Raw genomic sequence first — 26,310 nt, forward strand, 5'->3', positions numbered from 1 at the left:
GGCTGTCTTCGTCAAAGGTCATATTATAATTAATTAATATTATGTATTGGAGCTTCCATTGAGACATTGCACAACAGTCCAAAACATTCACATTTTTAGATGTCTCCGACACAGGAAAACTCAGGCCTAAGGGCCCCTGCTGAAGGCTTTTCGTACCTGGAGTCTGATGACTGCTGACAACCTGGTTTAAAATCACCAAGGACAGGAGCAGAGGGGAAGAGCGGAGTCTCATGGTTACTGATCTGTGAGGACAGATGGAATGAGACAGTCAGATAAGAAGAAGAAGACATACTGGAAATCTCATAAGTGCTTGAAAGGTAGAAAGTTTTTTAAAAACTTTACTGTAAAGTAGAAATGATTAAAACACACAACCTGATATCCTGCTCTTTAACATACATCGTACAACACAAAAAACACATAATGTGCCAGAATAATGATAACTTTATATAAAGCACACATATATAGGTTAATATTAAGCAGCTAAATGTACTTTGCACTGAATAAGATGATATATAGATCTCCCAGAAGGGAGACCTGAAGGGCGTGGCCATGCGGATAGCATCATTAGGCCATGCCCCCCTCTACTTAAATGGCACGATTTGCAGGATAATAGAACCGGGAATGGTGCTAGGAAGACATTGTGAATTGCGTCATTAGTCACCACCCCCATTCACTTCACAAGAGAATTGAGCTAGATGCGGGAGGTAACACTGTTCTCCAGAGAGAGTAGAAGAACTCATTATCACCTGTTACTTTTATAGCGCCACTGTACAGAGAACTCATTTACATCGGTCCCTGCCGAGAGAGAGAGAGAGGGAGAGACTAGGGTCAATTTGTTAGCAGCCATTAAACTACCAGTATGTTTTTTTGGAGTGTGGGAGGAAACCAGATCACCTGGAGGAAACCCACGCAAACACAGGGAGAGAGCATACAAACTCCTCACAGATAAGGCCATGGTCGGGAATCGAACTCATGACCCCAGTGCTGTGAGGCAGAAGTGCTAACCACTAAGCCACCGTGCTGCTCCTAGAAATGCAGGAGTCTCCCAGACATTCCGGGAGAGTAGGCAACTATGCTATGAATTAACAGCATTCCTGCCATCATTTGGACATAATTTTGAAGCACAGTTGAGCATGTGTACATATACTCAGGGCCGCCATAAGGGGGGTACGGCCACTACTGCTGTGAGGGGCTCGGACAGACTAGGGGGCCCGGACAGATCTCTCCGTCTGTCCAGACTCCCTGGACTGTCCGGGTCCCGCAGTCACCGACCGTGCCTCCCCTTTTTTTAACATTAACTGTGCGGTGGAGAGGGGAGAGGGGGACATTTACTGTGATTGTGGGGAGGGGAGAGGGGGACATTTACTTTGGGGGGAGGGGAACATTTATTGTGATGAGGGAGTGGGGGGGAATGTACTGTGATGAGGGATAGGGGGCGCATGTATGGCAAAGATAAAGGGGTGCACATGTATGGGAAGGGGTGCACATGTATGGGGAGTGGTGCACATGTATGGGGAGGGGGGCACATGTATGGGGAGGGGGGGCCCGCCAGATTAATTAGTACTGGACCCCACAGTTTCTGATGGCAGCCCTGCATATACTACTCACATATATACACATAAAGGGTACTAACTCACAACATTACATGAATAGTGGAATAAACAGTATTCAGAATAAAGGCATATCATGAGAATTACATGCAGCCATCAGAAAAAGGGAAGTGGCACTGTGCAGTTGTCCATACATACAGCATACAATCAGATAACAACAATTGCATCTAGCATTCATCAAAATAAATAAATTGTAATTGATATATATATATATATATATATATATATATATATATATATATCAATCAGTTAATAAGCATTGCATCTGGCATTCTCAATAACGGAGGAAGTATGGTGTTTCATGACCATACAGTCTGAGTGATAATGTCTAATAAAAAATTGTATCCAGCATACAGAGAAAGAGAAGTAGTACTATGTACTTGTCAATATAAAACTGCAAGTGATGCTGAGAATCATATCCGGCATATAGATTAAGAGACTTCTTACTCTGCACGTCTTAATTCATAAATAAGAGGAAATTCTGAGAGAATTACATACAGCATATAGAATAAGAGAAATTGTACTGTACAGATCTTCATGCATACATAGAGATGCTAAAAGTGATATCCAACTTGCAGAACAAGAGTAATTGTCCACACATACAACATAAGAACAAAAACTGGTAAAGACCCAGAATACAGAACAAGAAAAGTGGATAGAATACAGATGGATAGACTAAAATAGGATATAAACGTCTAAGCATACATCTTTCAAACTTCATTCTGTCTCTTTAATTAGCACAGGTTTCCTACCTTACAGTAAATAGTGGTAAAATGTTGTTTTGTCTGGGACATAGATTGTAATCGCATAGTGGAACTGACATGAACAGTTATCAGTATACATGGGGTGCTGATCTGTACCTGTGATAACACGCTGCTGCTGGGAGCGGAACCCAGTGATCACATGTCTCCTCTGGTGAGTGGTGCAGGCAGACAGCATCTTACACCTGTGATCGTGGGCTCTAGAGTCTAGACATCACTATCTAAAAATATTGAATCTGATGATAAAATCTAAATATATGTCACTGAATTTGTGCTCCAGGACCTATATGCATAGCTGTCAATTGTTCCTAATTTCCAAGGACAGTCCCATGTTTTAATGTATTGTCCCTGGAAATGTTAGTCCCTATAAATGTCGTTATTTATCAACATTTAACAACTCCACAGCAAAATAAATCTAATTCTGTAAATGTGATGCAATTCTCACTACACTTATTCTGTAGGTTTTATTACTATCTAACAGGAGTTTTTAAAAGACAAAAAATGTCCCAATATAAAAAAAAGTTGAATAACGATGTCGTAATAGAGATTACTGTACAACCAAGGTGCATTGAGCCTGATCGGAAGGTAACGTGCTTACATGCATCTCCTCAGCAGCAAATTGTTCCTGGAATTTCTTTTACAATGAGAGCAACTATGTCTTTATGGTGTCCCAACATTTGAAGGACACAACAATTTCTCTTTGAATTTTTTCAGTCATAGTTCAATGCTTCAAGTTAAACAGCATACAGTAATTTCTCTTACAGTGCCTGAAATGAGATATTTAGCCTCAGGTATAATCCCCCACCCCACTGAAAGCTCTTCCACCCTCCTTATCAATGCTGCAGCAGATGATTGCATAGGTTTATCCAGGAAACTCACCCACCGGTGTCAGCGTCTTCTGAGTGTCCCAATCACTACATAATATGAGGAGGGTCTCAGCTCTGTGTCTGTGGGATATTAGAGAGATGAGACTTTTTATCCTGATACCACCCACTGCCCAGCCCTGAAAATAATCTTCCCAACAGTCACACTAGAATACACACCCACAAATACTACACAACACTATACCCATATAGAAGATTGCTGAACGTCAGTAAATTTAAAAACAGTTAAATGTTTGCCTGTCAGTATGAAAAAAATAAAATTAATAAAAAAAAAAAATAAGACTACCTCTAAAAGTACTACATTTCATATTGTATTCACCACCCCAGTGGTTTGGAGTCTGAATGAGTCCTCTATTTTCAGTCTCGGAGTCCCCTTTCTTGTAAACACAAAGATTTTTTTTAAAACTAACACAAAAAACATTTTAGATTTACTTAAGTAATGCGTCAGTAAAAATGTCAGTACATTTGTATTAAATTGTTAGTAAAGAATATTTTATTTTTAGATTTTCAATGTTTGTCTTGTCTGCAAGGCACATACCTACTTCTGTATCGAGAGAGAGAGAGAGAGAGAGAGAGAGAGAGAGAATTGCACAAATATACAGGCTTGGAGTGTAACCTGTAAACTGGCATATACATTTGGATTTTGAAACTTGAGTACAAGTGCAACACCTGTCTGCACTACAGTGTGGCCCTGCACCCTGGTGACAGCAGGTGAGATGCTGTAGGAGGTCTCATACGATGATGTGGGATGTGGGATGCCGTGTTATTGGTGGGGGTGTGGCCAACAGTGCGGGACGCAGGAGCCAGCAGTAGGGGAATCTGGTCTCCCCACAAGTAGAGTGTTCTGCCATATTGTAGCTGGGACCCAGGAGAAAGGAGGGAGATCCTGGGTGTTCAGCAAAAGAGGGGGTGTGCAGTGTATGCTGCGAGGCACATTTGATGAACTCATCAAGGGGACAGAGGCCACAATCATCAAGTAGCCCCAGAGAGGGTAGTATGAGCAGGGGAATACTGCAGAGGCGGAACTAGTGAGCTGTGGGACCCGGTGCAGGGAAGCAGGGAGGAGGGAACCGGGGCCCTCGTTAGTTCCAACCCTCTGCATCTGCCATGCAGCGGGCCCCATTATCTCCATGGTGCCCAGTGCACCGCACTTGCCGCAGCAATGGTGGTTCCGCCACTGAAAGAGTACATGAGAACTGCATATGGACAAGAAGGGGAGAGTCTCCAACAAATAAAGGCCCCAAAAGAGAGGAGAGCCTTTGGAGGAAAATTGCCTGGAAGAGATTGCCTGGATAAGAGGCAAGAATTCACTGATAGATATCTTATGAGGATTGAATGTGTGTGTGTGGGAAGACACAGGGCGTGAGAGAGGATCCTATAATGAGTCCCCTGGGAGAGTGCCCCCATACCATTAGGTGGATTGCTGCAGAGGCAGTATGGCTAACAGCTGGGGCTGGATTAAGGGAAGAGGTTCCACTTATGAGAGTCCCCTTGGAAAGTGCCCCCATATTGTTAGGGGGAGTCACTGCAACTAGGCAGTGTGGCTATTCTAGAGGGAAGGAGTCTCCACAGTGAGTTAGAAAAAGAATCCTGTAGTTGCAAGATAGTGTCATCAGGAGAGACAGAGTCACTGGCTACTGGGCTGTTGTGCGATGTCTGCATGGATAACATATGGATAACATATTGCCATCCAGTTAACTGCACAGCAGCAACGTGGTTCCCAAGTAAATAAGGGTTCTGGATAATGGGATGTCATGTGGAAAGCAACAGCTTGGCCAGCAGTAGTGGGACTTTAAGTAGGAGGGAATGGAATGGTATACACCAAGACAAGGAGAATCCCTGGATAGTGGGATGTTGTCAACCTGGGTTATGGGGAGAGTGCAAGAACCTCTGAATTGTATCCATTGTTTGCAGGTACCTGCCCGTGAGTGCAAAGTGTATTTCAGAATGTGTGGAACTACTGCACCCAGCAACCCTGGGTATGCAACCCTGGGTATGCAATCAAATTAATTAAGAAATGTGTAGGCATAGTAAAGAAGTGTATTTATAGGGCCATATTCAATTAGGATTTGCGGCTGCGCGAGTAAAGTGTCATTAAGGTACCGCAACATCGCAGATTTTTGCAATGTTGCGGTACTAGTACCCTTGCAGCCGCACGTAATCGCAGGCGCAAATCCTAGCTGAATCTGCCCCGTAGTGTTAATGTCTGCTGAAGTAATGTGCTGGAAGAGTTTGGCGTGCATATGACTTTATGCCATTGTGGCCATTAAGCTGATCATCCAAGAGATAAAGTGTAAATAAAAGTTTTCTTTTTATCCTGAGATGGTCTGGCGACCCCAACATTTCTTTTGTAATATTGCACTGCACCACCACTAGTGTCCATTCCACACAAGCTGTGGTAAGCACCCATGTATTAAGGGGCCCTCTGGTCGTGGATGCCACGCTCACACCACAGCCAGATTTAAAGAGGAGGGGGCTCAGTGTAGGGGGCACGGCACTACATCATGGCACCCCAAGTAAATGCAGCACCAGCAGGGTTTCACACAAGCAGGGGTGTAACATGTATTTTCATCCCCCCTAAGTCCCAGCATGCAGGGATGACATTACCACTAGGGTAACCAATGTGGGGAACAAACAACAGTTGTGAATCAAGGATTACACCTAGGCAACGAGCTTGCAGGGTGGGATTTATGGTCATGTTATCAACAGAAATAGAAATGTCAGGCAGGAAGCTTCTGTTTTTGGGTGAGAATATTATTAATACAGTTTTTGAAAGATTGAGTTTGAGTTGGTGAGAAGACATCCAAAATGAAATGGCAGAAAGACAGTCAGTAACGCGAGACAGCACAGATGGTGAAAGATCAGGAGAGGATAGATAGATTTGTGATCATCCGCATAGAGATGACACTGAAATCCAAAGGAGCTTATTAGTTTTCCAAGAGAAGTGGTGTAGATAGAGAATAGGACCTAAGACTGAGCCTTGTGGTACTCCAACTGATAAAGGAAGCGGAGCAGAGGTAGATCCAGAAAAATTAACACTGAAAGGGGGGTATTCAATTGTTCGTCGGGACCGCAGAAAAACTTGCGCTCTAAAACTATTACCGTGAATACGGTAACTACTCGCTGAATTTCAGCTCGCAGCTCCCTGAAATTCAGCGAGTAAGTTACCATATGAACGGTATTTACGCTCAATATTACCGTATTAACGGTAATAGTTTTAGAGCGCAAGTTTTTCTGAGGTCCGGATGAACAATTGAATACACCCCAAAGAGCGATTAGATAGGTAGGATGAGAACCAGGATAGGACAGTGCCTTCAAGACCCAGGGATTGTAGCGTTTGTATGAGGAGAGAGTGGTCAACAGTGTCAAATGCAGCAGAGAGATCCAGGAGATTTAGAAGAGAGTAATGGTTATTATTTTTTGCTGCGATCAAATCATTGACAACCTTGGTCAGCGCAGTCTCTGTGGAGTGTTGAGAGTGAAAGCCTGACTGAAGAGGATCCAATAGGTTGTTTGCTGTAAGAAAGTGTGTGAGGCGAATGTAGGCTATTCTCTCAAGAAGCTTGGAGGGGCATGGGAGCTGGGAGATGGGGCGGTAATTTACGAGAGAGTTAGGGTCAGAATTCTGTTTTTTTTAAATGGGAGTAATCACTGCATGCTTGAATAGTGATGGAAAAATACCAGTAGAAAGAGATAGATTACAGATTTTAGTTAGAGGGGGAATGAGCACAGGAGACAGGGACATACCAATTTGTGAGTGAATGGGATCAAGAGGACAGGCGGTAGAGTAGGATGATGAGAGAGAGTAGAAACTTCCTCTTAATTTGTTGAATCAAATGAAGAGAGTGTGTCAGAGGGTGCTACAAAGGAATTGAGCTGATTGCTTGTCACTATCCCTTAAGAGTGTACAATACAGGACCTATTTGTGAATACAGTTTGCACAATATGTGTTTACTCATGGGGGTAAATGTATTAAAGGAAGATTTTCACAAATCGCTGATAGTCGGCAACATTGCCAGCTAAATTTAAAGCAGCAAAATGATTAAAGGCAAAACTTGCCTTTAATCCCATTATCAGCAATTTGTGAAAATCTCACTTTTAATACATTTACCCCCTGAGTCAAAGTACATCCTTATGAATTTATAAATCTTGGTAACCAACCCTTGTAAATATTTATTTTCCCGGCAAATTCACTAATAGGCAGCTTTGTTTAATGAAACACTGTTGCTGAAAAAGTAACACTAGTAATAGTATCTAGGGAAGAAGAAGGATCAGTGAAGGTAATGAGGATAAGTACTATCAGGAACATCTTGTCCCATAACTGTTTGTTTAGTACTTTTAAACTCAGTATAGTACAGATAGAAAAATGCCAGATTTTGAATGACATGGATGAAAACATTACTTTATTTTAGCAAGCAGTAAATGTACTGACATTTGGCAACTTTGCTTCAAATCCACTTTCAAAACATACCTATTAAAGAAGAACGCAACCCTACGTGGAGATTAAATTTGTAACATATTTTGTATGTGGCATAAATGAGTAAACTTATATATACATAGAGAGCTGGTTCTAGACCAAGCTAAGCCCTGGTGAATATTGTCTTTGGTGCACTCACCAACCCTATGAAAAACCTATAGCCAGGCTGGCTGATGGGTCACCCCTTAAATTTTCCATACTGCCACTTCTACATTACCACTTCATCACTGGGTTGTGTAAGTGTGAATATTTCTGTTCTTTAACACACTGCAACCACACTTGTTTTTCACTGATAGAAGTGGCACTCTTGAACTCAGCTGCCATGCTCCATCTGCAATGAGTTGTGTTGTATACTTCATTCAACACGAGACCATCAACAAAATTGCACCAACCTACATCTCCTCACTTGTCTCAAAATATCTCCCAACTCGACAACTCCGTTCTGCACAAGATCTTTGTCTCATCACTCTCATCACTTCCTCCCATTCTCGATTACAGGACTTTTTTCGGGCTGCACCCACTTTATGGAATTCACTCCCTAGCACAACAAGACTTTCCTCTAGTTTTCAAACCTTCAAGTTTTCTCTGAAATCCCACCTCTTCAGACAAGGTTCTAGTATTCCTCTACTACCCTCTTAATCTCCCTAGGTTACCCTATTACCACCCTCTACACAGTTAACACAAGACAACAACCCTCTGATCAACATAGTTGTGTGACAGAGCATACAGCCCCCTAAATACTTTATAACCTTTGCATTCTAGCTGGGCAAATATTCAATATGATGTAGCACTTACCTTTGTGTATCAAACCATTGTTCCATAGATTGTAAGCTTGCGAGCAGGGCTATCTTACTTATCAGTATGTATTACCAGTATTGTTTAATTGCTGTTTGTTCTCAATTGTAAGGTGCTACGCAATCTGCAGGCGCTATATAAATAAATGTTGATGATGATGCTCTAGCCCTACAATCCCTCTCATTCAATTTTCAAATTATACAAACTTATACTTGTCCATTTACTGTAGTATACTAAAACCTGGGAAAGAGACCTTAGACACGACATTGGTGAGGTAGAAAAAGATCTATCAGATGTCACACACTAGTTCTTCAAACATTTGTGCAGTTGAAACTCAATTTAAATTGCTCTCTAGATGATACAGATATACTGATACCCTGAGTAAGGGGAACATAGGAGTCTCAAATTTATGTTAAAGATGCCTTAAAGAATAAGGCAACCCACTTATCGTTAAAGCCCTTCAGGGACAATGTTTTACATCTTTCTAGTGTGATCCTTGGAGAAGATGTTCTTAATGATCCGCTGTTTTGGCTCCTGAATTGGGCAAAAATACCTTTCTCTAAATATAAAAAAATCCTTTTAAAACACCTAAAGCTGGGATACCGACTAATTGGCGATCCTCCTCTCCTCCAACCATCACCGAGTGGTTCTCCAAAATTTCCTTTATGGAAATGGATGATGTTATGAACAGAGAGAACTTACAATCACATAATTGGGGGGGATAAGGCCTAAAATCATATGCAATCATATGTAAATATGTTATATCAAATTAATCCATTTATAAATTGAGCTATTAAAGAGCAAAATGTGAAGACAGAGAGTCTGATTTGATGGCTTTGCACAGTCCAGTGTGAGAAGATAGGAGTGTCATCTGTGGCAACTTTAAAGAGCCCCTGCTCTGAGATATAGTCTGGCCTGCGATGGAGTTTGGCACCTGAATAGACTTTTAGGGACTGCTCAGCATGGTGTCTGGATCACAGAGCCCATCTGCTAACTTGGCTATACTTTATATAGACAAATAGAATTCAGTTTTAAAATATGCTACTTAAAATCAATAAAAGTAGTGATCAACTACATATTCCTCAATAGCATGATGAAGGGCAACTTCTATTTCAAATTAAGAATTCTGCCCCACAGAGAAGTTAAGGAAATAAATATAAGCTCTACGATTACACTGTATCTGAGCTTGTTTGATATCAAAAGATAGACCAGTTCATAGGGAATTTATTAATGATAAATTTGGATCTGTGTGACGTTTCACAGAAAAGTTAGGTCACATAGTAGAATTGGTTAGTAAATAAGGCAACATGAAAATGGTACAGCAAATTGTCAGACTTTGGTAAATCAATTCACATTGATAAGCTGTCCATCTTTCAAGCCAAATTCCCTTAGCCAGAATATACCACTTTGATGCAAGTTATACTCTGAATCTAATCCTTTTTATTTTAAACTGTTTTGCTTGTGTATGTTATGTCAATCTATTAATTGTTTATTAATTATTTTTTATATCTGAATGCCCTTTACTTTTGTATATTAAATCTATAATTTAATATGTTGCGTCCTTGATACTCTAACGAATCCATTAGCCTGTTAAGAAGAAATAACTCAACCAAGTTGAATGCCATTGTGTGATTTGTTGATACATTTGATTAACAAGCTTAGTGTGTGCTTGCATTTACATTTGTGTAACAGTCTGGAGGTGTGAAGAGTTAACCCTTTGCTCGCTGGTGTGGGTCTTGTTAGTCTGTGAGCAGTTAGAAGCCTTGTGTTCCAGTGTGGGACAGTATATTGGTGTCACTCACCAGACTGTGAGTGCTTCCTCCCGTGTGTTTAGGAACTGTGGCCGTCCACCATCCTGAGGGTCTGCGCATGCGCAGCCCTTTCAAACCTTCAGTACCTGTTCCTTTTAGTTAATTGGCTGATCAGGCAACACTCCCTATTTAAAGCACCTGAGTTCCATACCTCGTTGCCTGATCTTGGAGTCTCATTTCTCATGAGCCTCTGAAGGTGTTCCTGTGTTTCCTCGTGTATTCAGCTCTGCTGATTCCTGTGGTTTCCAGACCACTTCAACTCTCCTGTGGTTTCCAGACCACTTCAACTCTCCTGTGTTTCATCGTGACTGTATTAGCTGATTCCTATCCGCTGCCTCCGTGCACTACAGTTATCAACTCACTTCAACTCTCCTGTGTTTCATCGTGACTGTATTAGCTGATTCCTATCCGCTGCCTCCGTGCACTACAGTTATCAACTCACTTCAACTCTCCTGTGTTTCATCGTGACTGTATTAGCTGATTCCTATCCGCTGCCTTCGTGCTCAACAGTTCCAGCTCATCTCAACTCTCCCGGGTTTCATCGTGACTGCATCTGCTGATTCCTATCCGCTACCTCCTGTACCTGCAGTGTCCTGCTTGCCGCTACCCTTCAGTTCTACTCCTGTCTGCAGCCAGCTGATCCGCTCTCCGTGCTTCTACAGTGTTCCTACCTGTGTCAACTCGCCAGTCTGCAACGGATCAACGCCTCGCTGCTTTCATCTCGTCTAGACCATCTCTACTCTTCAGTGTCCTCCAGGTGTCCAGTTCTATATACTACTGCTTCCTGAGTATTTGTTCCTATCTCTGCTGGTCTACCTACCTGTGCGCTGCACCTACTTGATTACCGCTTCTACCCTCCTGGGACTTCGCATCCTGCCGGCCTCCAGCCGTTCAGGTATCTCTGCACTCCTGTCTGACAGCCTGCTCCTGAACCACGGTATGCATACTTCTCATTGACTGTGTTGGTGTATTGCATATCTTGCTGGACTGAGTTGTTCTCCTCTGGAGTTTACTATCCGCTGAGACTATTGCCATCATTTGACTGTGTTACCTTTTGCCTGGATAGTTCCTGTGACTTTGTATTATTGTGCAGTGCTGTTCAGTCATTTATATATTGTGCATATCATCGTGGGATCAAGCTCAGTGTGCCCGTGTATACTCTGCATTACATTTCTCTCCCCGTGCTCCTCCTCACTTATATATTCAGTGGTACAACTTGCTAGAGGCAGACCACTGTTCCCTGTTCCCTGAGTCACCTGTTCCAGTATCCTTTCACTATAGCAGTGGTACAACTTGCTAATGCAGACCACTGACTTTCCCAGATACCTCCACCTGGATTCCATTCCTTCACCTAGACAGCGGTACAACTTGCTAACGCAGACCGCTGACTCTCATCCCCTCCTCGTTGCTTCTGGACATTCCTCCTCACTATAGCAGTGGTACAACTTGCTACCGCAGACCACTGACTACCCTCACGTTTCCATTGTCCATTCAGTTCCTCGTGTACTATTACCTATATATTACCAGTGCTGCTAGTCATAGACTTTCCACGAGCATTCTCTACCATCTGCTGTCTCCTGTTCCGTGATCACCCCGCTACCAGAGTACCATATTACCATCTATACTGCTCTGGTAAGTCCATCACCTGGTGATCCCTGGGTAAAGACTCCTAGTGCCCGTGACAATTGGGGTCCTATTGCCCGTATTCAATAGGTGGTGGCAAACCTGAAGTGTGTGAGATGTGAGCGCTGTTTGGGGGCGATTCAGTAGGTTTATAACCTGTGTGATAGGTAAGGAGAGACTGTGGCCTGGAATCGTTTGACCAAATACAGCAAACACCACCAAAGTCACGGCAGATGGGAGCGTGTTTGTGACAGATGACATTAGCTCAGCGGCAGGCGACAGTGGCAGGGTTGTTATTATTATATGCTTTATCTTTCTTTGAAAACCTGTAAGAAAAAGTTTACACAAAAAATAGTTTTATAGCTTAAATAGAATGTTTTTTTACTTACACTTATTTAAATGAATAATGTTTATTTGATCATTTTTCAACTCCACATAAACAATAATGGAAATCAACTTCTTTATTTGTGTGAGGGTAAATGTTTTCCATCATACCATTTAACAAAGTACATATTTTATGCTTCATACTTTATATTATTGGCTACTGCTTATTATCAATTAAGCTTTATGCATAAACATCTTAATATCTATGTGTGTTTTTTGCTACGTCATATCACTAATTGATTTTGTTTGATAATATCAAAACACACAATTTTCACCTCAACCTGTGGACCTTTTGGGTAACTGATTATGATCAATTAATTTTTGTGAGATATATCTGATTATACAAATTTTGTTTTGAATAACCAAAGTAACTAAGATCTTCATTAAAAAGACTAGTTCTACATCTTTTCATAACTACGAAATACAGGTGATATTCATGTATCAGTCACCAAGGGGTCCTAAAGAGAAACTTTAACTGTAAATTTTCTTGCTTCCTATAGACTAGTTCCTCTATGGAACAAATTGAATTATAAAGTGTTGATTTATATCATTTGTTATTTTTCGTGGCCTGTTGTGGTTCATTACACATTTCTGATATAACATCCAGTCACACTGATCTACACACAAAACACTTAGAACATTTATTACTTGCCATTTGCGATTTCAGTATTTTTGAGTACAATATATAATTGGAAGAGTTATGGATGCCTCTCCCTTTTCCCTACAAGCAGCAATCTCTCACAGTTATATAGGGTAGCACAGTTTAAATTAAGTTGTTTATCGAGTAGAGTATGACTATGGGGGACCTATTTATCAATGTTTTTTAATATTTAATTCCGGCACACATTCCTGTTTTCATTGGAGAAAGGCTCCTTTATGGTTTCTCGCAAACAGCACTAGTTCATGTTCTAAAACAAATTTCATAAAGCTGTGGTCTATTTTTTTTTTTTTTTTACCATACTCATTCTCTCTCTGTTATTCTGTGGTAAAGGTTGGTTAATGACATGGGGAAGAGGGAGGACATCAGTGTCGGACTGACGCATGAAGGGTCCACCAGGGGACTGCAACGCTAGGGACCCACCAGAGGGGGTGTGGCCAGCCATCATAGAAGGTAGTCACTAGAGGGGAAATGGTCAGCCCACGAAAGACAGCTAGCACCATAGTGTAGTATATAAAGAATGCAGTGTGTATATAAAGAGTACACAGTCTTGACCTGCTCCTTAGATTGCGCAAAACAGTCACCAAATATTCCACTAGAATCAGAACATTTTACAGACTATCCTGCTCTCCCCTACCTGTTTTTGTCACTTTCACCACCTGTGGCTGCTGGCTTCTTTAGTTGCGGTTTGTCTGGATCCTGGAATGTTGGGGGCCCTATTTGGGGAAAAAAATGGGTACATTTAGAAAATTCCAACCAGCCCCGACATTAAGTCAATAGGAGCCATGATTAATACTTAGGCCTTCCTCCAGCTCCAACATTAAAGTAATAGTATTCCCATTTACTAAACCTATTTTTCTCCCTCCAGACATCCCCTGCGATAAATTAATCGCATTTACGTATAACATATATACCCAACCGTCACTGCCATTAAATAATTCATATTCACATTTAATAAATAAACCTCATGCTCCCCAAACTCAGCCCCACATTCAATTAATAGCCCCCAAACCACCCCATCTTAAATTTATAGTCCACACTATAAAATTAAATTGCCCCACCTTCACCCTAGAAACAAAATAGTCCCCATTATTTAGCCACCACCTACAACACACATTACATTGCATCAAGCCCGCTGTGCCATCACACACACATTACTGTGCCCCTTAATCACCATGCTGTGCTTCCTTTTGATCACAATGCGCCCTCCATGCTGCTTTTGCACCCCCCCTTCTCCTGGCCTCCCTTCATCACCCTGTGCCATTCTGCTTTTTCCCCCCCCCTTTTTTTGGCCCCCCTTCATCAACATGTGCCATGCTGCTTTGGCCACCCTTCATCACCCCTTGCCATTCTGCTTTGGGCCCCCCTCCACTCTCTGCCATGCTGTCTGTGCTGCCCCTTCACTATCTGCCATGCTGCCTTTACTCCCCCTTCACTCTGCCATGCTCCGTTGCTTCCGTTCCTTCCCATACCTTTTCTATCGGCTTCTTTCTTCTCTTTTGTCTTCTTGCCGACTCCTCTCTGCGCCGCTCCTTACTGAACGTCAGGCGTGATGATGCGACACCCGACATTCAGTGCGAACGGAGCAGAGTGGAGTCGGGGAGCGCCGCGGACACGTGAGTATTTTATTTTATTTTAAGTTTTCCGCTCCCCCCACCAACGAAGAAGGGAGCGATCAAGGTCGGGGCCTAACTGGGGATAGCCCGGTCCCCCCAGTGGGCCAGTCCGACCCTGGAGGACATTAGCCATTGGGTGGATTATATCATTTTCAGAATTATAGCATGTGAAATGTGATTTGTCCCATTTTCATCCTACTCCTTCGAACGTGGCTCTGAATAGGATATAGAATAAAGGAAAACAAGATGATTCCCACCAGAGACCCAGGGGAGTGAGAACGCAACTTGCAAGTTTCCTTGCAAAGAGGACAAGGTTCAAGTCAGGTTTTATACTTAGATTTTCAAATGCTTAATCAGAATGTAGTAGATCAGAAAATATCTTTGTTACATCAATATTGGATTATTTTTAGGCGGAACAAAAATGCATATTTGCAGTACTTATACAACACAGTGGCTATAATATGGCTATATTATGTTGCTTATTTTTAATTCTCAATATAAACACTAAGTGAATGCTTATACATACAATTCTTAGCTTTGAGAAAGTGCCGTGAAGCAGGCACGAAACGCGTCAGCGATTGAGGTCTGTGATTTCATCTCACTAAACCAACTATCATCTCACCAACACGGAGACACAGAGACTTTGTCTCTAATATAGTCGGCTTGAATTTTGATCTCTTTTGGAACTGTGTATATTGATACAATAACTTGCAATTTTGGCTTGATACTGTTTCAACTAAAGCCCCATCTGACGGGCGCGATTCAGCGCAAAGGAACAAGTTTTTCTACAACCTGATCCACTACCGCTGACGAGCGGTTAACACCTGAACCCTGATTTGGGTGTGCCGACTATAACATTCACTAACTAGTGAATATAGTGAGTTTCTAAATCCCTGTATTTCCATCTATTTTAAATCCCTCCGGAGGGTTGAAGACGCCGAATGGTAAGGAAAATACTGCTGAATTTCAATTGCGGTTTTTCCAAAGAATTTAATATATGTTGTTGAGAAGGTGCTGAATATCTCGGTTGGATTTGAATTGCTCCTTACTATAACAAGTGTTACGGAGCAAATCCTGACTGTGTCTACATAGCTGATTACCATATATTGGAAGTATTAGACACAACATGAAGTGAAAGAGAGTCTCGTGATTACTATTGATCGATTTGTTACATAGAATGTATACATGCTTTCTCTATAAGAGCTTCCGATCAATATTATTCATTTAAGAAATACGGTCAATATATTGGACTTCCTTTACCTAGCCCCTCTGGGTTTTTTAGGTTTTTACCATTTTTTATAATTGATTTTTATTTTGTATCAAGGTACCTTTCAAATGTATGCTGGCCAGCTATACAGGTTTACAATTGATATTATATTTATTATTTATTAGATTATTTTGTCTGTGATTAAACATTTATTCATGTGATACTATTCAATTGGTTTCTTATTGCGATGGGAGAATCCTCTAGGTTCTTTTATTGAGTTATACCAACACAAATTCTCCGCAGCGCAATCTGTCCTGTTTGTCTTTGGTGTACATACAATTCTTAGCAATGCTTGTACTACAAGTTGAGGGCAAAATTTAGAGTTGACACTTCTGTATGTATTTGTGACAGGATGGACCGCTTATGCCACCTTGTCTGTTGTTGCTGGGAACCGGCTGGGCTTACTTTGCCACCGTTCGCTTTCATTATCCGAAATGCGGGTTTCTTCTGGATAACTGACGCTGCTATTGTACCCCATTACTGGTGTACTTGGGCTGGTACTCCTGACCTCTTCCTATAGATCAGGGTTGCTGTGGATGGATCCCCCTGGCCTATCACACTGGCCAGAGCTGCTGGGTAGTGGGCAGAGCCGTGGTACTGGGAAGCTGGGTCCAAACCTCAGACAGACGGAAACAGATTTGATTTTGAGTCTAATCTGTTGGTCGCAGGATTTTCATCATGGAAGACGTTTTCCAGCAGGTCTTTGAAGCAAGTGATGTTTATTTGCAGTCACACTGATTGAAGGAATCAGTGATCAGGTCAGATGGAACAATAACAACAATTTTCAATACAAGACAGTGCTTTTTATACAGATTTGGACACATCCTCACAGGGTAAGCAAGCCCCCTGAGGTCTGAGCTATTTTTAGAATCAGGATGCAGTTTGTTTACCCAAACATGGATTTACATGCAATGCAAAGCTAACAATATTAACACTTATCTGTGATATCTAAAACTTGCTGCGATTTCCTGCATCTTGTTTTGGACGCAGGAAATCTAGTAGCAAGTCTAATTAAACCTTCCTGTGCCTTCAGGTGCTGGACCCTCACACTTCAAAATGTCTAATTAACATGAGATTAGCATGGGTCCTTTCTTCAGGCAGCTGCAGAATACACATTCCCAAAGAAAGCCACAAAACTCCAAACAAGTCATTTCCTCACATCACGATAAACAAAAGACTTCCTTCACAAAGGTTTATTGTATCAGATATATACCTCAGCATTCATGCCTTTCCTCTAGCAAAGTTAAAACAAACAAGTTTTGTTCCCTGGTCTCAGAAATAAAGATTACCTTTACCAAAATATACACATTATCACAAATAAGTGCATTTGCAATTATATATATAAGCGCACTGCGCTATTTCCTTTAAATAAATGTATACCATAAGTTACTTATAAGTGATCCAGTCACAGTATTGTGAATGATTATGCCCTAAATTGGTGATTGTGGACTGACCTCATCACTGCAGCACCCCAACCCTGGTCTATCAGTGCAGGCAGGGACTGTAGCCTAATTTCTAATCTGTATGATAAGAGAAGCAATGTGGGATGAAGGGCGATGGTGGAGGGATGATGAATAATAGGTTTGGGTGAGTTTATAGCAGGGGTGAGAGGATGATAAAGGGGCTGATGACTAAAGGGAAGTGGGGTGATAAATAATGTGTGGGGTGATGAAAAATAGGATTGCTGATATAATGAAAGGGTGATGAATAATCAGGAAATCACATTTACATATCTCATTCCTCAAAACCAATTACCATTTTTACATGTGGGCACAATACGAGCGAGTTACCCAGCCCATATTTAGCTATGCACATCCTGATCCGCCCAGTTCCTCCCGCAAGATGAAGACATTTGTATCCTTTCCTCAAGACAGGGCATCTTGACTTTCAGATACTTGCACTTTCCACCTAAACAGGCACAATGCACACACATAGGTGTATGAGCATCACAGAACTGCATTCTTGTACATATAGAAATTACTCATATTGTGTTGCCTTAAATGCTGTGGAATTCCAAGGCCTGGTAGACGCCAATGTTGCTTATACATATCATATATCATGTAATAACTATAACTATAAGCCATGGTATGGACAGTACAAAGTTCAGAAAGAGATGAACCTGGGGTTCAGATATTTTACAGATCCACTGTGTAACCCCTGGTGCCTGCATGTCCTGGGGATACACATCAGGATAAAGACAAGCCACTTTACACATTGACTTGTTGGAGGCGTAAACTGAGTGAGACCAGCAAATCAATGGATTATGCAATGAACTATAAGCCTCTGAATGGTTGAAGGTGGCTAGGATTAGAATTGGCACATTATCTTACACACCACGTGACAATAATATTGGAATTAGTACATTCACACTGTAATATTATAGTACCACATTTACATAAACCTTAAAGATGTATAATTAACAGCATATAACAGCAATGATGAATTGTGGTTGATATTCAATGGCTACCACTAGTAATACACACTCTTAGCCAGCAAAAACTCAAATTTAGGCAGTATTCACGTTTAGACCTACAGGAACACTATCTAAGGTGACTAACAATGTAAAAGTACAGAATAGTACAAATACTTGTATACTGTGTTAGATACGAATATACAACAACCCTTCCACAATGATTCGTCTAGAACACCATTAATTACAATACAGCATTATACATACATTTGTGTGGCAAGATAGTGTTATTATTCATAGTTACATGCAGGTATATGCCAGGAAAAATACAAAGTCAGAAAAAAGTTTTCTTGCATTAATTAGCATTTGTGTATTTTAGTCACACAACGTACATACTTATTTAAGGGCTCTGGACTGCCTAATGCTACGGAGGAGGATGAGTGGGAAGAAAATCTGCACAGCACAAGAATAATTTCAGACATTATCATGCAGGATCAATATGGCATTTAGATGCATTTATTAAATGTTACTGCCAGCAAGTTTCAGCAAATTTGTGACCATTAAAAGTTATATTTGTCCATAGATCATTTCTACATATGCCAGATAGCACTGCTAATCAGCTTCACTTCACATAGCTCCTGGTTTTTTTAAAATACACCCCTCCTGAAAATAATGCATTTATTTATTTTTTTAAAACGTAATGATGCCAGAAATGAACAACAATAAGCTTCATTTACGAAGGAGAGAAGTGGCACAAATGTCCTGTAAGTGCAATCATGGGGACGGATTTGGACACAATTAACAAGATGATTGGTAGACATGACAGGTTCAGAAAGATCTTCACTTATGAAGGAGAGAATGATGTACCAAACTGTGTGCAAGATCAAAATAAAACAACACATATTTTTTTTACGGGACTAGATATTAAAATGATCTGGAAGGAGTGAAGATATTTAAAAAGCCATTCTTGACTTAAATGGGTTTCACAGGATGTTTAACTGTGGTAGTGGAATTTTCGGTAATTTTTGTGCAAAGAGGAGGCAGAAAGAAATACTAGATTAGTTGAGCATATAGGCAAAATGACGTCACAGGTAATAAGAATTGCATAAATATGTATGGGTGGGTGTAAACGTAGCATTTAAGAAAAATTTAAATGTTTGACACTTGAGAAAGGCAGACCAAAGTACTGTCAGAAGTTTTATAGAACATAAAAGAGGGTGAAACACAGTGATGGAAATCCTGGTATATATGATACAATAAGCCTTTGTGGAGGAAGTCTTGTTTATTTTGGTAGAGAAATGACTTGATTGGGGTTTTGTAACGTTCTTTGGGAATTCTCAAGTGGAGGAAATGTGTATTCTACAACTATCTGAGGAAAGGACCCATGTTAATCTCATATTAATTAGACCTTTTGATGTGTGAGGGTTCAGCACCTGAAGGCACAGGAAGGTTTACTTAGACTTCTGTTATAATCCCTGTGTTCAAAATAAGATGCAGCAAATCACAGCAAGTTTTAGATATCACAGATAAGTGTAAATATTGTTAGCTTTGTATTGCATGTAAATCCATGTTTGGGTAAACAAATTGTATCCCAATTCTAGAAATAGCTCAGACCTCAGGGGGCTGACTTACCTTGTGAGGCTGTGTCCAAATCTGTATAAAAATCACTGTCTTGTATTGAAAATTTTTCTTTTTGTTCTATCTGACCTGATCACTGATACCTTCAATCAGAGTGATTGCAAATACACATCACTTGCTTCAAAGACCTGCTTGAAAACGCCTTCCATGCTAAAAATCCTGTGACCTACAGATTAGACTCAAAATCTAATCTGTTTTCAGCTGTCTGAGGTTTAGACCCAAATTCCCAGCATCACTGCTCTGTCCGCTACCCAGCAGCTCTGGCCAGTGTGATAGGCCAGGGGGATCCATCCACAGCAACCCTGATCTATAGGAAGAGGTCAGGAGTACCAGCCCAGGTACACCAGTAACGGAGTACATTAGCAACATCAGTTATCCAGAAGAAATCCGGTTCTGGATGCCGGTAAAAGAATTCAGTGGTAGCAGCATTTGTACGCCCCTCCTACTGCAGCGAGAGGGCACATTTGGGATAACAAAAGGAAATGGTGGGAATGTAAGCCCAGCCCGTTCCCAGCAACAACAGACAAGGTGGCATAGGCGGTCCATCCTGTCTCTCATATATATATATATATATATATATATATATATATATATACACACATATACATACATACATACATATATATATATACACACACATATACATACACTATATGGACAAAAGTATTTAGGCACAACTGTTAATTATTGAATTGAGGTGTTTCACTCAGACCTGTTGCCAGAGGTGTATAAAATCAAGCACCTAGCCATGTAGTCTCCTTTTGCAAACTTTATTTACATATAAAATGTGTCGTTTTGAAGAGCTCAGTGACTTCAAGCATTGTACTGTGATAGAATGTCACCTTTGTAATAAGACATTTCGTGAAATTTCCTCCCTGCTGGATATTTCACGATAAACTGTAAGTGATTATTAGAAAGTGGAAGCGTTTAGAAACAACAGCAACTCAACCATGAAGCGGAAGACCATGTAAAAATCACAGAATGGGGTCAACGACTGCTAAGGCTGATGTGTAAAAGTCACCAACGTTCTGCTGATTTCATAGCTGAAGAGTTCCGAACTTCCACTGACATTAATGTAAGCACAAAAACTGTGCGTCAGGAGTTAATGGAGTAGATTTCCATGGTAGAGTAGCTGCTTGCAAGCCTCACATAACCAAGACCAATACCAAGCGTCAGATGGAGTACTTTAAAGACCCCGAGACTGGACTGTGGAGCAGTGGAAACGTGTTCTGTGGAGTGACGGATCACGCTTCAATGTTTGGCAGTCAGATGGGCAAGTCTGGATTTTATGGATACCAGGAGAACGTTACCTGCCTGACTGTATTAGGCCAACTTTGAAGTTTGGTGGAGGAGGGATAATGTTATGGGGCTGTTTTTCAGAGTTTGGACTAGGCCCCTTATCTCCAGTGAGAGCAATCTTAATGCTTCAGCATACCAAGTCATTTTGGACAATGCTATGCTTCCAACTTTGTGGTAAAAGTTTGGGAAAGGCCCTTTTCTATTCCAACATGACTGTGCCCCAGTGTACAAAGAAAGGACTACAAAGACATGGTTTGATGAGTTCGGTGTGGAAGAACTTGACTGGCCTGCACAGAGCCCTGACCTCATCCCCATAGAACACCTTTGGAATGAACTGGAATGGAGATTGCGAGCCAGGACTTCTCATCAAACATCAGTGCCTGACCTCATAAATTCTCTACAGAATGAAGGGGCACAAATTCCCACAGAAACACTCCAACATCTTGTAAAAAAAAAACAAAAAAAAAACCTTCCAATAAGAGTGGAAGCTGTTATTGCTGCAAAAGGGGACCAACTCTATATTAAAGTATATTTATGTGAATACAAAGTCATTAAATTCCCTGTTGGTGTAATGGTCAAGTGTCTGAATACTTTTGTCCATATAGTTTGTATATACCAACACTTGCTCTTCATACGATGTCCTGCTCTTCATAAACAACCCTCACTGCATGCAAAACTTACTTGTTGGGCATCTGTGAGTTGCTAGGGTACCGTAAAACATCATATGGGGCAGATACTAGAGAGAGATATATGCCGAGTCTAATCCATACTTGCCAACTCTCCCAGAAAGTCCGGGAGACTCCCGAAATTCGGGTCAGTCTCCCGGGCTCCTGGGCGAGCTGGCATTTCTCCCGCATCCCAGGTTTCACAGAGAATCAAATGACACGATTCTCGGTGATTCACTCCATTTTGGAGGACGGGAGGGGGCGGGGCAAGACCCAATCGCGTCATTTTGGCCCCGCAACTAAAATGACGCGATTGACCTCACCCCGCCCCCTCCCACCCTTCAGTCACGCCCCCTCTCAAGCATGGTCTAATCCATTTTATTCAACCAGACTTATTTGTGCAACTGATAGTCAGGTGGTACGTAGCAGAAAATGAGTAGGGTCTCATTTGTCGTACTTCAATTGTTTGATTGCCCAACAGAGGAAAGAAATACACCTATGGCTTCCTCAGCATTCAGAAGTAGCAAGACATAGAGATGTTGCCTGTAGATCATTTAAAGCAATTCTTAGATTGGCAAAATATGCTCAAAACACAACCCAGAACCACTGGGACAAGTGATGTCCAAGGTGCTTCTGTTGCAGACCCTAATGTAGCACGCACTTCATACTTTGGCTCCAATCCTTTTAAAATGAAAAAGCAGGACATCAATGTCACTTGAAGTTTGCTCAGTTCAGAAAATCCACCACTTACTACATTTTAGGTCCTAATAAGGTAAAATAGTTATATGGATATATTATGAGTTTGAGCTTCATCAGAGCTTTCAATTATGGAAAAATAGAGTGGAGCATTGCCGCGTTAAAAATAGTGAGAGACAAGTTGCAATTAAAAATGACGTACTGGGAGAGAGATCTTGGCCCTCCGCCGGATGAGGAGGCCTGGGAGGACATGAGACTGGGGATAGCCAAAAGCTCTATATCGACCAGACTAAAAGAAACATCCTATAAAATTCATTATCGCTGGTACTATACCCCCACCCGACTTCATGCAATGTTCCCCTCCTTGTCGCCTGACTGCTGGCAGGGTTGTGGCCACAGGGGATCCATGATACATATCTGGTGGACTTGTCCAATTATCGCTCCCTTCTGGGATGCGATCCATGGCTTTATCAATACCTTATTTGAGACTCCCGTTGCGAGGGACCCTTGGATTTTCCTCCTTTGTTACCCTCCCCCGGATCTTGATAAATTCTCTAAAAAATTGGCAGCACACATCCTCACAAATCTCTTATTGCCCTCAACTGGAAGCGCAGTTTTTCTCCATCTTTTTCGGCCCATAAAAAACAAATTTGGCATGTGCCAGCAATTGAAGAGATTACTTACCACTTACCTGACAGAGGTTATGTTTTCAACCAAGTTTGGGCTCCATGGCAAATGGCGGAGAGCGCGTTTCACCCTGACAATTTTCTCGTGGAGGCCCATGTGTGGCGAGTGGGATCCTGCTCCTGCTCTTCCAGCCCTTGACCTTCTAACACATTTTCATTGTCTTCTTTCTGACCGCACTCTTGACTAGCTTCTGTGGTCTTCCTTCTTCCCTCCCCCCTCTTGTCTGTGTTATGTAAGGTAAAGCAAGAAATAACATAAAAAACTGGTCAGTTTACATCTCAAGTTCCCTGTGGATGTTCCTCCTGGATTTCATTACAATGTAAATGTTTTTCTTAAAAAGTATTAAAAAAAAAAAAAAAAAAAAGACGTACTAACATGCCTTTGTTGCTGGGGATCACAATTTTTTATCACACTGCCAGGCACCTTTTCTGTCATTCTTAAGGTCAGACCTCCTTTCTTCTAAGTCGGGGAAGTCATTTTCGTTTTGGTCCCTTCGTGGTAGTCACTGGTGGTGTTATCAGCACCGTTAAAGTGACTTCCACCGAACGTAAAGGACATTTTCCTAAGTAATTCTGAATAGAATCAGAACGATAATGTACTTTTTTTTTTAAACGCTACTTCAAGTCAACATGTCACATTTTATTTACATCCCACCTCATCCACATTGATCATTTTCATGCATTTCATAACGTAAGCTCAGTGAAGTAAACAGACTATATTTTAGCACTACGTTTTACTATGGCAACATCAAGTCCTTTATTATTTAAAACAAAAATTAGCATGATGGACACCACAATAGCTTGAACACGTTATGGCTTGAAATTATATTACAAGGGAGAACCGCTCGATACAAAAAGCGATAGCTAAAGTTGCTGAGCAACTGTCCGTACCAGGCCTGCACCTCGTAATCTTCATGTGCACATCACAAGTGTGCTGCTTATTCCTATTCAGCCACTACATGCAAAGTCTACAGTATGAGTGCAGAATATCACAGAACCAGTTTATTGTTAATGAATGATTAAGGGCGGTAAAGTATTGTAACCTTGCTAAAGGTTTAGCTGTTCAATTGTAGTAGAAAAGGAAATATTTATGTAGGTTATCAAATTTAGACAATTTATTCTTATGATAAAGTGCAATAAGTTTACAGTATAATAAGTGCAGCAGTAACTACCAATTTAATTTAGAGGAATAAGTGCAAATACTTACTTAGTGATGCAGTTTAAGCTTAAGTGCGATGTATTTAAGGGGACATTTTTAGGCTATAGTACATAGCTCAAGTTATTAGGGGGTGTATAATTATTAGTGAATATTCAATCCATGTTTAAAGCAGAGATAACAAGTTAGAACTTACTTGTAAATACAAAGTTACTTTTCAATTACAAGTCATTTAGTTTGCAGTGAGGCAAAATTGCTGGCTCCAACTCATAGCATATATAAAAGCTTATAATTAAGTTGTCCAATCCTCTCCATTCATTGTGGTGTCTGCATGTTTGGCTGAAAAGCCTGTAGTGTGTATCCAGCCTATCAATCAAACATCAGATAAACGACCAAGTTAGTCTGTATACTCGCATGAACAACAGTTGTTAGAGTACTAATAGTCATTTTCATTTGATTGTTCAGCAGAACTTCTCATTTGAACCCTGCAGTGTATATGTACTCACAACGGTGTGCGCAGAGAGTCTAGAACCGGTCACTGTCTGCAGTGTCGAACTGGTCTGCCGGGGACTGGGCTATCTACCAGTAGGCCCCAACCCTGACCGCTCCCCTCTTCATTGGTGGGGGGGGGGACCAGGAAACAAAAAAAACCAAAAACCTGACTGCGGCGTCGGTGCCCCCTCCTCTGCTCCATTCCCACTGAATGTCTGGCGTGACGTCATCATGCCCGGCGTTCAATGATGAGCTGACGAGAGAGGGAGCCTGGCAGAGTGCGAAGGGGGGCCAGAGGGAGCCTGGCAGAGTGCGAAGGGGGGCCAGAGGGAGCCTGGCAGAGTGCGAAGGGGGGCCAGAGGGAGCCTGGCAGAGTGCGAAGGGGGGCCAGAGGGAGCCTGGCAGAGTGCGAAGGGGGGCCAGAGGGAGCCTGGCAGAGTGCGAAGGGGGGCCAGAGGGAGCCTGGCAGAGTGCAGTGTGATCATAAGGAGGCACAGCATGGTGATTAATGGGCACAGTAATGTGTGATGGCACAGCAGGCTTGTGGCAATGTAATGTGTGTAGTAGGTGGCTAAGTAATGGGTGCTATTTTGTTTGTAGGGTGAAGGTGGGGCAATTTAATTTTATAGTGGGGACTATTAATTTAAGATGGGGGGTTGGGGGCTATTAATTGAATGTGGGGCTGAGTTTGAGGAGCATGAGGTCTATTTATTAAATATAATAGATATTTAATGGCCGTTGCAGAAAGTAGGTATTGTATATGTAGATGCAATTAATTTTTTGAAGGAGCTGTCTGGAGGGAGGGAAATAGGTTTGTTAAATGGGAATACTATAACTTTAATGTTGGGACTGGTGGAAGGCCGGGGCTGGTTGGAGTTTTCTAAACGTACCCATTATTTTTTCTAAATAGGGCCCTCAACATTCCAGGATCCAGACAATCCGCAACTAGAGAAACCAGCAGCCACAGGTGGTTATCGTGACAACAGGTAGGGCAGTCTGTCAAATGCTTAGTCTACTACAGGTTTGGCTAACCTGTGGCACTCCAGGTATTGTGAAACTACAAGTCCCAGCATAACCTTCCAGCAATAAGCAGCTATATATTGGCAAAGCATGCTGGGTCTTGTAGTTTAACACCTGGAGTGCCACGTGTTAGCCATGCCTGGTCTAGTGGGACAATCCTGATTTTTCTTGACTGTTCTGCCCAATCTAAGGGGCAGGTCAAATTACATACATACACATACATACATATATACACACACACTACATTCTTTATATAGTACACTATGGTGCTAGCTGTCCTTCATGGGCTGACCACTCCCCCTCTAGTGTCTGGTCTCACCTCTGATGGCTGGCCACACCCCCTCTGGTGGGCCCCTAGCGTT

The 26,310-nt window shown here is 41.6% G+C and overlaps 1 protein-coding gene across 4 annotated transcripts in view; it reads right to left on the bottom strand.

The window, feature by feature from the left end:
• Positions 1–3,329, bottom strand: part of COL20A1 (collagen type XX alpha 1 chain) — a 113,421-nt gene extending 110,092 nt beyond the window's left edge. Inside the window, exons 1-3 of one of the 4 annotated variants that reach the window (XM_075176696.1) lie at positions 3,251–3,329; positions 747–795; positions 157–242 (exon numbers count right to left, since the gene is read on the bottom strand). In XM_075176696.1, coding sequence (XP_075032797.1) covers positions 157–232 — 76 coding nt within the window. In that variant the 5' untranslated portion in view covers positions 233–242; positions 747–795; positions 3,251–3,329. The remainder of the gene's footprint in view (positions 1–156; positions 243–746; positions 796–3,250) is intronic. The other 3 variants (XM_075176699.1, XM_075176695.1, XM_075176700.1) reach the window with 3 other exon arrangements.
• Positions 3,330–26,310: the final 22,981 nt, after the last annotated feature.

This window comes from Mixophyes fleayi, chromosome 6 (assembly GCF_038048845.1).
Source record: "Mixophyes fleayi isolate aMixFle1 chromosome 6, aMixFle1.hap1, whole genome shotgun sequence".
Lineage (NCBI taxonomy): Eukaryota > Metazoa > Chordata > Amphibia > Anura > Limnodynastidae > Mixophyes > Mixophyes fleayi.